This window comes from Terrapene carolina, unplaced genomic scaffold (genome assembly GCF_002925995.2).
Source record: "Terrapene carolina triunguis isolate 2854851 unplaced genomic scaffold, T_m_triunguis-2.0 Scaffold234, whole genome shotgun sequence".
NCBI classification, from domain to species: Eukaryota; Metazoa; Chordata; order Testudines; family Emydidae; genus Terrapene; species Terrapene triunguis.
The window spans coordinates 18,465,543-18,478,939 of record NW_020664585.1 but is presented as its reverse complement, the minus strand read 5'-3'; the positions used below and the strand labels follow the sequence as shown (position 1 = coordinate 18,478,939).

General features: G+C 46.1%; 1 protein-coding gene across 1 annotated transcript; it reads left to right on the top strand.

Annotated features, from left to right (window-relative positions):
- The first annotated feature begins 8,481 nt into the window (after window positions 1-8,481).
- Window positions 8,482-9,576, top strand: LOC112120426 (testis-specific serine/threonine-protein kinase 2-like). Its single transcript, XM_024219500.1, has one exon. The coding sequence runs from the start codon at window positions 8,482-8,484 to the stop codon at window positions 9,574-9,576; it is 1,095 nt and encodes a 364-aa protein (XP_024075268.1).
- The last annotated feature ends 3,821 nt before the right edge of the window (window positions 9,577-13,397 follow it).

Sequence of the window (13,397 nt, the reverse complement as noted above, 5' to 3'; positions counted from 1 at the left end):
TCAATCAATAAACCACTAAGCACAAAGGGGAAGGCATATCTGTTTCTAGAGGCTGTCACACCACAGAGTGCTGTAACTGTGGCTGTGATCCATGGTTTCCTTTGCTCAATATGCCCTGTCATGCTCATGGTGAGATTTCTATCCACTTTCATATTTAGAAACCAATTCAGTTGCAGCCAGCTGCTGTGTGGAAGCTATTATTTCCTTTATTTGCCTTGCTGCTGAGGTCAACATGAATGACAATTTCTCAAGGCACTCAGATTTTTAGCAGTAGTTGGGGTTACCTGTTCTCCCTCCAGTGAGCCAGCCAGCAATTTTAGCCTCTGCCCATCCCACTGTTACCTGACTTATTCAGTGTGTCATAAACATGCCTTGGTGCTCTATGGGCAGAGGCTCTGTGCTGCCCCAAAGAGCTGCTTACAAGTTAAGGTTGACACAGGATGATGAGAGATGGGGGCACACCAGCAGAGTAGGAAGGGGCCTCCCATAGTGACCCCCTAGGACTCGTGTCGGCAGGAGAGAGGGCTTGGTTATTGATTCCAGGGACAGTCGTGGTAGAAAGGCCGGGAAGCTCCTCAGAGTAGCTGTTTGCCTTTCTCAGCCTCCAAATATTGTTTCTTCCTGCTTCTCCTCCTAATCATCCTCAAACAGAACCCTCTGCCAATCAGAGAGGGGCTCAGGATCCGAACCCAGGGCAGGGGGAATTTGTTCCTTTGTTGCTGGTATGTACTAGTGAAGAAGGTAATTTGTAGTCAGCCTGACCAGAAGTCATGGGAGCTGCTGGCTTCTAAGTCCCTGTTCTCACTCCAGCTTTGAACTTGTGATCACTTAGTGCCAGGGTTGGTGTCACAGTTCAGAGCTACTGCACCTGGTTTTCCCCTCCATGGTCCTTCTTCTGAGCCGTCACCTCTCTGGGCAGAGACCCATGGCTCTCTCCCTCCTGACCCAGAGTTCATCCAGGCTTCAGAGTTCCCAGCCTACACTGTGATACTCCCAGCAAGCCAAAGTGCCTAAACAGGCCAGCGTCTGCGCTTTGCTCTCTCTCTTCAGAGCCTATACACAGTGTAATTGCCCACATTTAGAAGTTACCACACAGCTCTTTCTAAGCAAGCACATTTATTCATTACAGAGAAAACATACTAAAGCAATAAAAACCTACACGCATGCTAACAGGCTTACCAGAGGTCACCCCCCAATTCCAGCAGGGGTTCTGGTAGGAGTCAGTCCTTCAAATCACACCAAGGGATTTTTCTGTGGTTACAAGTTCATAGGAGCTTTAGCTCAGAACTAGCTCCCCCGCCACCCCCCGAAGCTCAGTTTTTCCTTTAGACAGCTTGGGCCTTTGATCTTGAGACTCCGGGAACTGCTAATCAGTAGACAATGGTCCTCTCTTCAGGGCGTAGCTTCAAAAGGCTTGTTTTTTTCATAACTGGAGGTGGGAATTTGCATTCCCCTCCCCCTAGATACTCCCTAGGAAAAACCACTTGACACTGTTTGTCCAAAAGTCTATTCCTGTCTGGCACATTGTCCCACGATAGTACATACACCATTCATTTACTAAAATGGACCCAAAGAGATGTAAAACTTAATTCAATGAGATTTTGCAGGAACTTGCTATATCTGTCACAGCTGGCCCTACACAGGGTTTCTGTCACGCTCAATCTGGTGAAAGCTGTTCGTAGCCATGCCAGCTAGGATTTTTTTGCCCCTGCCAGTGCCTAAGCTGACATCAGTTCAGTACAGGATGTTTAGTTTTGTTTCAGTGTGGACAGAATCCTCTAATCAGGTTTGTGTTGTAAATTTGGTCAGTGTTCCTCCCTTCCCAGCTGTATGAAATGGGACATCCCAGAATGCATTGCTGCACATGCTGCTGATTCCGTTGGGTTTGTGTCCTATGGGTGCTCTATCCCCTGCTGAGGCACTATGGGATAGCTGTCCCAATTTTCCTAGAGTGCACTATTACAAACACTACTAGGTGGCATGGAAGGTGAGGAAAGACCCACAAACTCAGCTGTGATGGCAGAAAAGCTGCCATTTGACACAATCTGCACCGCACAAGTTGTAACTGGTCAAGGGGGTTGTACCACTCACCAGTTACAAAATCATGGGGAAGAGATGTACAGACGGAAGTTATATAGCTTTCCATTGGTCTCTTTCCCTTCCTAGTGAGGCATGGTTTGCTCAGGACTCTGCCTCCGGCTGTGTAGTGCAGTGCAGTGAGACCCAGGTCCAGCAATTGTAAGCCCAGGTTTAGAGTGAAGTGTGGACACTTAGGGCTGGTCTACACTCGGGGGGGGATTGATCTAAGATACGCAACTTCAGCTACGCTATTCGCTATTCGCGTAGCTGAAGTCAAAGTATCTTAGTTCGACTTACCTGGCCGTCCTCATGGCGGCAAGTTGACTGCCGCGACTCCCCCGTCAACTCCGCTTACTCCTCCTGCCGAGATGGAGTACGGGCGTCAATTTGGGGATCGATTTATCGTGTCTAGACGAGACACGATAAATCGATCCCCGATAGATCGATTACTACCCGCCAATCTGGCAGGTAGTGTAGACGTGGCCTTAAGCACAGGCCTGGAAACACTGAGTCCACAAGCCCAGGACCCACAGACCCACATTTACAATGCAGTGTAGATATACCCTAAGGGGGCCACTTAAACTGCCACCAGAACTGGAGCCACAACATCAGAGGGGAGTCACCCAAGGAGAACAAAGTGGAAAAGAAGACCAAAAAGGCAGCCACTGCTAGAAAAGGAGGGAAAGAGGCGGCTCCTGGGGGGAGGAGGGAGGAATGTGTCAATTTCTTTGTAACTTGCTCACTTGTAATATACAGCATGAAAGAATAACAATCATCACGCTCTGTTGACAATATGCATTTTTTTCTCCTTCTGATATTTCGGCAAAGAGCCATGATCGCCCCTGTGCAGCTGGGCGGAAGACAGAGTAGGACGGAGGCTTGCAGAGGGACAGGATAAAGGCCTGAAGAAGCCATTGATTTACTTTCAGATTTTAAAAAATGCTCTCTCCGAACCTCGTGAAGCAACACGACTGAACAACCAAATATTATCAAGCGGCACTTTGCTGGGAATGCGTTCCTGGAAGATAGCTTGAGTATATTGGTCGTGTATCAGTGGTCAGCTTGTCTCAATGGTAGAGGCGGGAGGAGTCTAGTCTGGCTATATCCTTCCCAAGGCATTCTTTGTTAATACTCCACACTCTGCGCAATCTGGTCCATTCCAAAGACAAACTGATGCTGCTGAAGTATTTTTACAATGCCCAGTGATATGTCACCTCTGGCAGGGATGATTTAGCAAAGTCCACCTGAGGCAGGAAAATCATCCCCATTTCCCTGTAATCTAGTGATGGATTTTTTTAACACGAGCCTCCCTGCAGTGTGCTGCTGCTAAAATATTTATCTTCGTTAATAACAATGGTCTCAAAAGCCCTGTTTAATTCAGCTTTGACATTTTACCCAAATGCACAAAGATTTGTGCTGTCTAATAAATACACACCATAGATTTTGCGTGCATTGTGCATTCAGTGGACTCTGCATTGTCCCCAACTCACTGTAGTTTAAGATCAAGTCACTCATTGCTGGCCCCATTTAGTGTCTGATGTAATTCTTAGGAGGCTGGAATGCCAAGATATTTTCAAACATTTGTTATAAGCTACTTTAACTGGCCGGTTTAATATAATGCCAGATTCTGCATCCACAACCAAGCCACATATTGCAGATAGGGCTTTACCCATTCATAAAACTGGGTGTACTGTCACTAACGTAAAGATTTCATTATTCCAGAGTGCCAGAAAATCTTTCCAATTATTTTATATTAGAATCCAAATACATATTTTAGCAATGTCAGAATTAAGATAAAATACATGCATTAAGCTTATGAAACAAGCAGAAAATGTTGTGCATACATTGTATACACAATCTGTAACTAGCTAACAATGCCCAGAAAAACTGTCAGTCAATGCAAGCATTTCATTTAAATATTGGCCACTCTAAGTTTTACAGGTTCTTGGCCTCCCTTTTTGGCTGTTACTGTTTTGTAGTTCTTGCCCAATTGTGCATTGATTTCACGGTTTATACATTTTAGGCTGGTCTTGCTGTGTAATGTATGAAAAGTTCATAAGTGAATGATCAAAGTCTTCCTTGAACTATGAGGTAAATGACTGTAAAGTATTCATGTGTGCTTGACTCATGATATTAAAGAAAATGTGATGTCTCTCTGTGGTAAAGTATTGCATGTGGGTGTGCATGTGTAAGATACTTTAGATAAGTAATTCATTTTTTTAGCATGCACCTTTTTCTGTGTAGGCCTAGCCTGAAAAGATGCTGAGCGCTTGAAAATCCCACTGATTTCAAATGGAATTTGCAGGTACTCAGCAAACTCTGGGGATCAGCCCTTATATGCTTGGTTCTGCATAAACCTCCCCACACTTTTAAACAGTAGATAGATGGGGAAGCAACAGGAGCTGTTCAGCATATCAGCTTTAACGGGCAATGTTTGCAGGAGGGCACTTGCTTAGAGACTTGTTCACACAAGGCTACCCCTCTTCCTTCCCCCACCCCCCACATACAGTTATTACCCTACAGAAACTCCTCACACAGGCCAGAAGAAGAGAGTCATTGAAGTCAACGGCAGTTGCGAGTACTCAGTATCTCGCAGGATTAGGCTGTGACATTCCCCTCTGGTGTTATCTGGACCGGTGATCTGCTAGGTCACTCCAATCCTTGACTCTCGGAGCCAGCCTTACCCTGCTCTGCTGTGAGAACCCCCACTCCTGGGCTGTTCATGCACGGCCTCTGGCAAGTAAGCTGCTCCTTGGATTGTGCAACCGACTGACACTAGCCAATAGCTCCGGTCCCAGACACAACCCTAGGAACCTCCGTCTTGCAGTGTCTAGTTATGCCCACTGGATGCTGCGAGATTATATGAGTTCATCAATTTAACAAAGAAATTGATATGCATCAGGCTTGTTATCCCAAGGGGAGTTACTGTATATGTAGGTGGAAGAAAGAGGAAGAGCATAGCAAACGTCTCTCCCTTTTATCATGTCCTTTCTTCCCTCTTGGCTTTGCCCCCCTTCAGAGTCAGGTGAGCATGACCTCATCGCAGTTCCAAACTGACCAAAGGAAGGGGGGTGACTCACTCGAGAGTCCAACAGATCCTTTGTTGTTGCCTAGGCCAGTGTCCTTTGTTCCTGTGAGGCTGGGCTGGGTTTGTCCCATACATGCCCTGATGAGGTGTGAACTGCCCCTCTGCTCTTGGAGAGCCTTTGCCTGGGCTTGCTTTAAGCCATGAGAACACATTCTCAGCCTCATAACTATATACGTGAAATTACAACCTATAACAAACATTGTTATAACATTATTATAACAACAATGCTCTCAGTGCATCATGAGCCTTCCGAAGACACCCAACATGACAAACTTTGCATTAGATACCACGCAATCACATTATAAGGATGAACATGGTGGTGGCTGGGTGTTCCCCCGAAGTACAGAATGTCACATAGGCCCATAGATCATTTTAAATGGTGGAATCTGGAAATTTCCAATGTTAAGAAGCTTTTTTTCCCAGCTGAATCGGCTCCCATCAACATGCTGAGGTTTTGGCATGTTAGATGCTGATCGTTTGGCCACAGGATAGACAGCCAAACAGGGATAACAAAGGATGCTTATCACTCTGTTTTCCATATTTTTTTCCATAACCATCCTGTGATGAGATTATGAGGTTATAATCTAATTCATTGTTAAATCAGAGGCATGGTCTGAAAAATCAGCCACAGCTGATAGAATGATCAGCAATGTCATATGGCGCAAGGTATTGCCTAGTTAAAGAGCTAATACAGAATCTGCACAGAGAAGAGTCACTATGTCTGGATTTTTTTTTTCTTGATTCAGACAAAAGACTGGTCTAGATCAGGGGTTCTCAACTTTTTTCTTTCTGAGCCCCCACCCCCGCTATAAAAACTCCACAGCCCATCTGTGCCACAACAACTGTTTTTCTGCATATAAAAGGCTGGGCCAGCGTTAGGGGGTAGCAAGAAAGGCAATTGCCCAGGGCCCCACACCACACGGGGCCCTGTGAAGCTAATTTGCTCAGGTTTCAGCTTCAGCCCTGGGTGGCGGGGCTTGGAACCCCGGGCTTCAGCCCCATGCGGTGGGGCTTCAGCTTTCTGCCCTGGGCCACAGCAAGTCTAATACCAACCTTGCTTGGTGGACCCCCTTAAATCTCAGGGGCCCCAGACCCCTGGTTAAGAACCACTGGTCTAGAAGGCTAGATCCAAGGAAGGCTTGGGAGAATACTAACCCATCCCCTAAACTGATCAGGCAGCGTGAACAGGAGTCAACCAGTGGACAGGAACAAAAGTGAATCACTTGATTAGAAAAGAGGGGGGGAGGCAGGGGACGAGAGAGAGCGAGAGAAGCAGAGATCAAACTAGGGGACACATGGGAGCCAGATGTGGAGTGAGAACAGGAAAGTTCAGCTCAGAAGGCCAAATAGGGACATGGCTGATCTCATGCTAAGATTCACTGATCTCTACATAACCTGTACGATTAGCCCTTCCTGTTCAATAGAATCTCTGCCTCCCCAGCAAGGTTGCGCGTAACCTTTGACTCTGACATGGCTTTGCAATTTATGTTTCTTTACTCCCTCTCCGTTCTCCCTGTTGAATTAACGTACTGTATTTAAGCTAAATCAGAGTTGGCGAGGGTTTGGGGAGTTATTGCTGCCATCTATTCCGAGGGGAAGTAAATGATCCTTCTGCCTACAGAGGAGGAGATCAGAGTTGGGCATTTAGACCTAATTCCAGCTTGGAGTCTCAGCCAAGGGGTCATTTCCTAGAAATTAATGTTAGCAATCTGGCTGCAGTCAGACCAGAGCATGTCCAAAGCCCAATGACTGTGGATCAGAGTTTGAAATGAAAAGGTAACAGACCCCGGAAAGGTCTTTAAAATACCAAGAAAGAAGTGTTTCAAACCGCAGCTTCCTTTCTGAGCTAAGTAATCAGGGAAGTGAAAAAATCAAGCTTTTAATGGAGCTGTGTTTCAACCTAAATCCTGTTTACAATCTAAACAATGAAACCGTTCTCAAGCAACTCTATAATGGCGCTTTGCACTTTTATAGCATAGTCCCTAATATCAGAGGATCTCAACCCTCATGACAAACATCCGAGTAGTTTGGCCTCAACAACCTGCTGATATAGGAAAGTACTGTCCTCTCCAACAAGGAAGGAGGGTCCAGTGGTTAAAGTACTAGCCTTGGACACAGGAACCTAGGTTCAGGTCCCTGCTCTGACACAAACTTCTTGTGTGACTTTGTGCAAGTCACTAAGGAAAAGGAGAGGCGATGGGGGCCATAGTGGATGGATTTCTACATAGATTTTACAGAGGAGGAAAATGAGGCAGGGAGAGATTAATGAATTTGCTCAAAGTCACAAAAGAAGTCTAGAATTAGAGCCCATGCCTCTCACTCCTGCACTTCCACCACAAGAATCATAAACCCGGGCCTGACACACGAGGCTACAACACTGTTTTTACAAGACCCGGATTCAAGTACCGGTAAGATTCCATGTTCCAGCCATGACCATTGCTCAAGTCAGGACTGCATCACCTGGTCTGGATATTTGCACAGAGCACCCCTCAGTCATAGCCCTCGCTGTGTTGCCAGATTAGTCTCACCACGTTATTCGTTCCTGTGTGTTGGAAAATGGGTTTACCATTCACCATTGTCTTGCTAGTGACCTGCAAAGAAAAAACAAGTTGGGATTTGTTCTTGTTTTTACTTCTTTACGGCCTGAAAGTTGCTGAGTGGGATTCGCGGCTTTTATATATTAGAAATAATTCTCTTGGACTTCCCATTTTTAGAGGCAATACTGATCACATTCCATGCAACGAAGCATTATCCAGTCCCACATCTCATCCTGGATCTCCTATCACTATCAAAACGCTGACATGGCCAAATCTGAACGCCTTCTTTTCCCTCCAGAATACACAGCTCTCCCTTCATTCTCTGTCACTGTTAACACCACCCACTTCTCCTCTTGTCCACTCAGGCTCATCACTTAAGGATCCTCTTTGACTTTTCCCTCTCCTTTGCCCCATATCTCTACACTGTATCCAAATCTTGCCTCTTCTTCCTCCATAAAATATCAAGGATTCAACCTTTTTCTGTGTCTCCATACAGCTAAAAATCTCTTCCAGGCCTCCTTATCTTCCCTCCCTGTCCAGCTCGTTTTGTGGGAAATAAGTCATATTTTATACATTCAGTCACCACCAATACGAGCTCTGCTTTATGACATCATGTGCCCGCATCACACATAAAACAATGCTAAAGGTTCTACATCATCCAACTAAAGAGAACTAGGGTGTCTCAGTTGACCACCATGGAACGTACGAGAACAAGCTGTGAGCGTGTGTGATGCACAGTCAATTTCGGTTTAGACATCTCTTGTTGCCTCTGGCACCATGGATGATGCTGCAATCCTTAAAAAGAGAGGCTATGTCTTGGGAATCAATCTGGGAGAAGGGTCATATGCTAAAGTGAAATCTGCCTACTCGGATCGACTGAAATTCAACGTGGCTGTGAAGATAATCAACAAGAAAAAAGCTCCTCGTGACTTCCTGGAAAGATTTCTCCCCAGGGAAATAGAGATTTTGGCCAAAGTGAATCACCGCGCAATTGTCAAGACCTATGAGATTTTTGAGACGTCCGATGGCAAAGTCTACATCGTGATGGAGCTTGGCGTACAAGGAGACTTACTGGAGTTCATCAAGAGCAGAGGTGCCATCTCTGAGGATGTAGCTCGCAAGATGTTTCGCCAGCTGTCTTCTGCCATCAAGTACTGCCACGATTTGGATGTAGTCCACAGGGATTTGAAATGTGAGAACCTCCTTCTAGACAAAGACTTTAATATCAAACTGTCAGACTTTGGCTTTTCCAGACGACTGACTCGAGATGAAAATGGCAAGCTTATTCTCAGTAAAACTTTCTGTGGTTCTGCTGCGTATGCAGCCCCTGAAGTGTTACAGGGAATTCCCTATGAGCCTAAGATTTATGACATTTGGAGTCTGGGTGTCATTTTGTTTATAATGGTCTGTGGATCAATGCCATATGACGACTCAAACATTGGAAAAATGCTAAAGATTCAGAAAGAACACAGAGTGCACTTTCCCAAGTCCAAAAGCTTGACAGTTGAGTGCAAAGATCTTATTTACCGCATGCTGCAGCCGGACGTGGCTCGGAGGTTGCACATAGAGGAAGTTTTTAATCACATGTGGATGCAGGCTCCAAAACCCAGAGTTCCTTTGGCAACTTCATCTGTAAAAGAGGGAGAGTGTTCTCAGAATCTCAGAGAGTTAAAGTCAGAGCACAGACAGGAAATAGAACCCCTGGGGGAATCTAAGCCAAATAGACCAGATTACAAAACTGAGTTTAAAGTAGTGCCCAGATTGGAAGCAGTACCGGAAACAGAGGCTGCTGTTCCCGAGGAAGAGCAAGCAGAAGTTAATGATCTTACAGATCAAATGCAAAGAACAGGGATCAAAAATAGTGATGATTAAAGGATAGCCAAGGATAGTATTTTATCTAGCCCCCAGAGGACTAATTGACAAGACTATGAAGTGAGGAGTATGAAAAGGGACCAAAGCAGAAAGACGTAAAAAACAATTTTATGAATTCTTTTAGATCTCTATATTGGTAGCGACATGGCTGAACAATTCATCAATAAATCACTACATTCATAATAAAAGTGTAAATGTAAGGAAAGGAGTATTTTTTTTCTCCTAGTCAGATCCGGCTGTAAAATGGTGTAGACACTGCTACAATGCATGGCTTCTTTTGCTACATGTCTCCTGTCACTGTGAAGCTGTTATGAGATCTGTCATCATTTTGACGTTTGGGAACTCACTGAGCTGTAGCCAGCCTCTGACAGCCTGTTCCCTGAAGCAGTGGAACAAAAAGCGATTGTCTCCTTCCATTAATCGTACCTTTGAGCTGGTTCTCAGTGCCAATTCCTGAAGTCATCTGAAAATGCACAGTTGTACTTGGAAAGACCTCAGGCTTCTAGGCAAGTCAGCATTGCCAGTTCTCCCCACATGGATGAATTCAGGCTTAACAAGACCTAGGTCCACCAAAACACTATGGGGCTCCAACTGTGCTTACGTGGCTCCTATGCAGGCAGGAGCATAAAGGTACATTTTGACACAGACCTGCGTCTCTCTGCTATAGCTACGTGAACCCTGCGGGGTTTCATTTTTGATGGTGTCCATCAAATCAGCTCTGTTGTTCAGTTCACAGGGGGTTGGAAGGAAAACACCCCCTGCGTGTTCTGATGGAGGCTTGGCTTTGCAAAGACAAACTTCCATCTGAATAGCCACTCCCTACCAAGCTCTGGAATGGCCCCTTGTGAGCACCTCGAGGGCACCTCTTTTCTCCCACCTCTATCTGTCCTGGGGGCTGCGGTTTGCACCATCAGTGTAATGTAGGGGGGGGAAAACCAAGGTCGAACTCTGCAATTTACAAAACAATTGCACGGGAGTGTCCCTTTGGGCTGAAGAATCAACGGTTGCCTGGTCTATATGGACAGCAGCACAAGTAGCTGCAGCCTCCCTACCCCAACTCTGCCTATTCCTGGCAGCCCTGACTGTCGCACCAGGTCTATAGAACCAGCCAAGGGATTTTTTTTGATTGACTTTGCAGAATTCCAACATTTATTTGGTCCTGACCGTCGGCCTCTTAATTGGAATTATTCTGCCAAGTTTCCTAGTTCTGTGCAAAGCTGTTCCCGTGTAAGGCTTGCCCTATAAAGCTTGACCCATAAAGCTGTAAGGATGCAGCAAGTCTTGCTTCACACAGGATCTCACACTAGCCTAATTATTTTAATGTAATGTCACCTAAGGGGTTTCCTGGCAAAGTGGGTTAATGCTCTCATCTCATCTCTGGGGACCCAGATGCCCAGCATGATTAAGGCAAGCGTAAAGAAGTCAGATGGGTTCGCTGTAGGTTTGACTATCCACCCCACCGAAGCATTAATACAAGGTCTTCTAGTACTGGTTCCCCTTTAAAGATTTCAGGTGGAAGTACTGTACGGTGTGGATGTGGTTTTGTAGACATTGGCACCAAGGTCCCAAGCACATATTAAAAGGGCTGACATCGTTCCAGAGGGATGTCTCTGAGCAAAGCAATGCCGGTGAAACATGGACAACATACTGCACTAGATCACTGCCTCACTTTCATAAGAATGAAGAACTCCCCCAAGCCCTTAAAAAGAGTGTGGGGTGAGGAGGAGGAGGAGGAAGGCGGCAAGTTAGAAGCACTGATGCCTTTCCAATGTCCAGAAGGGCATGTTAGAGATAGCAGTGATGTGCCCCCCAGACTCCAGCACGTAGGCCCATTACTGCTCTGTCTCTCTCTATCCTCTATGGATCTTAGATATTTTTCTGTTTCTTGGCAAACTACGGAGGATTATGCCAGGGTTAGCCAGGACCTGCACTCAGCTTGGACCCTTGGCTCTTAAGTACTGTCATCCCTCATGCTGGTAACTTCTCCCTCTCACAAAAGCAGCTCACACTGTGCCAAAAACAACCATTCTAATTATCAGATCCTCTCCAGCGTTCCCTTTGGCTTCCCCAGAGATCAACCAGATTGCAACCTACATATTAACGTACATGGCGCTTTACATCTTCTGAGAGCTTGTACAGACGTTAATTCATTTGCACAACATCCCTGTGCAGCAGCCAAGCAAAATCACCCCCACTTTGCAGGTGGGTCAGCTGAGGCACGAAAACCTGAAGGTAATCACCCTGGGTCATACAGCAAGTCAGTGGCAGAGGTGAGATTAGAAATCAGGTTTGCCTGGCTCCTAATCCCAAGTACAAGACACTAGCTCAAAATGCCTTCAGCTCCAGGGGCAGCCCACCACAGAACTAGTCTATTGAACAGATTTCTCTCTGGTTACCGAGCCTGGCTCTGTAGAAATGTTGGCACAGCTGGGGAACAGCGTTCTGCTTCTCTCCAACTCCCTTGTCATGTGTGATATTGGCAACCACACCTTTGTATTAATATAGATCTTATCTGGTCTATCCTCCAGTGAGCTGCTTCAGGCCTCTGTATCCACTGGCTTTCTACACATCTTCACTGGAACATGTGTTACATCTACATACAGCCCCTTGGCAGTCATCATTCAGGGAGTCACTAATGGCCCTAGCTTAGTCAATGACTCCCAGCCCCTATTTCAGTTCCTCTGACATTGCAGCAGCCAACCATAGGGCTTTGCCTACTCTGTTTTGTGTCAGACACAGTGTGATCGCTACCTGCAACTGTCTATTAGTTCCAGGCAGTACCCTCACCTACGCCCTTTCAGATATCACAGGCTCCTGCTATTGCATTGTCAGAAGCTCTGCAGAGCTCTTCTAAGGTTTAGAAGATGAACGATTACTTTGAGATGAACACAGACAAAACAGAACCGTTGCTGATGACCCCTTCCCAGCACAGCTGGTCTCTGTCTTCTCCTAAGAGATCTAAACTGTGTAATATTGGAGGCACCTGGGAGGCTGTATTGATCGGGCAGTAAAGAAATGATGGTTCATTACCTGTAACTGGAGTTCTTTGAGGTGGTCTTTACACATTCACGCTCCTGGGAGGCGCTGGCAGGTCCAGTTCAGACATGGAACGTTTTCATAGCAGTGGCCATTGGAACACTCACATGACCCTCCCCTCTCCATTCCTGAACGTTCAGAGGGTGAAGCTATAAAGGAGGGGTGGGGGTGGAGTCCTCTGATGCCTCAATTCCTTCCACCACCTCCTCCAAGTCACGTTCTAGGAGGACTTAAAGGAAGAGATGAAGATGGGTTGGAAGTGCGACTATGCAGGGTCTAGCTCCAAGAAGTCCAGGTACAGGTAAGGCAGGTCTACACTACAGACCTATATCGGCATAACTGTGTCACTCGGGGTGAGAAAAATCCACACTGCTGAATGCTGTAGTTGTACCAAGCTCACCCCCCCCATGTAGACAGTACTAGGTCTCCAACATAGCTACCGCCTCTTGGGGAGGTGGATTAGCTATGGGGATGGGAGAAGCTCTCCTGTCAGCATAGGAGAGTCTACACTAAAGCGCTACAGCAGCGCTCTACACAAAGACAAGCCCTAAGTAACCTTCATTTCTTCAAGTGTCTGCTGCATATTCCCATTCCTGGGGTAGTTTGGCAAACAGTACCCCATAAATGGAAGGTGAGATTCGGAGTCCTACTGACTGGGAACTGAGGTAGTGCTCTACCAAACTGAGCAGCCGATGTAGATTCTAGCTCTAAGGAGTAGTGCTTTGTAAATGTACGTACAGCGCTCCAAGCAACAACCCTACAGATTTCTGCAATAGCAATACATC

Coding starts and splice junctions, on each gene's coding strand:
- LOC112120426 (XM_024219500.1), top strand. CDS start 8,482: ATGGATGATGCTGCAATCCTTAAAAAGAGAGGCTATGTCTTGGGAATC.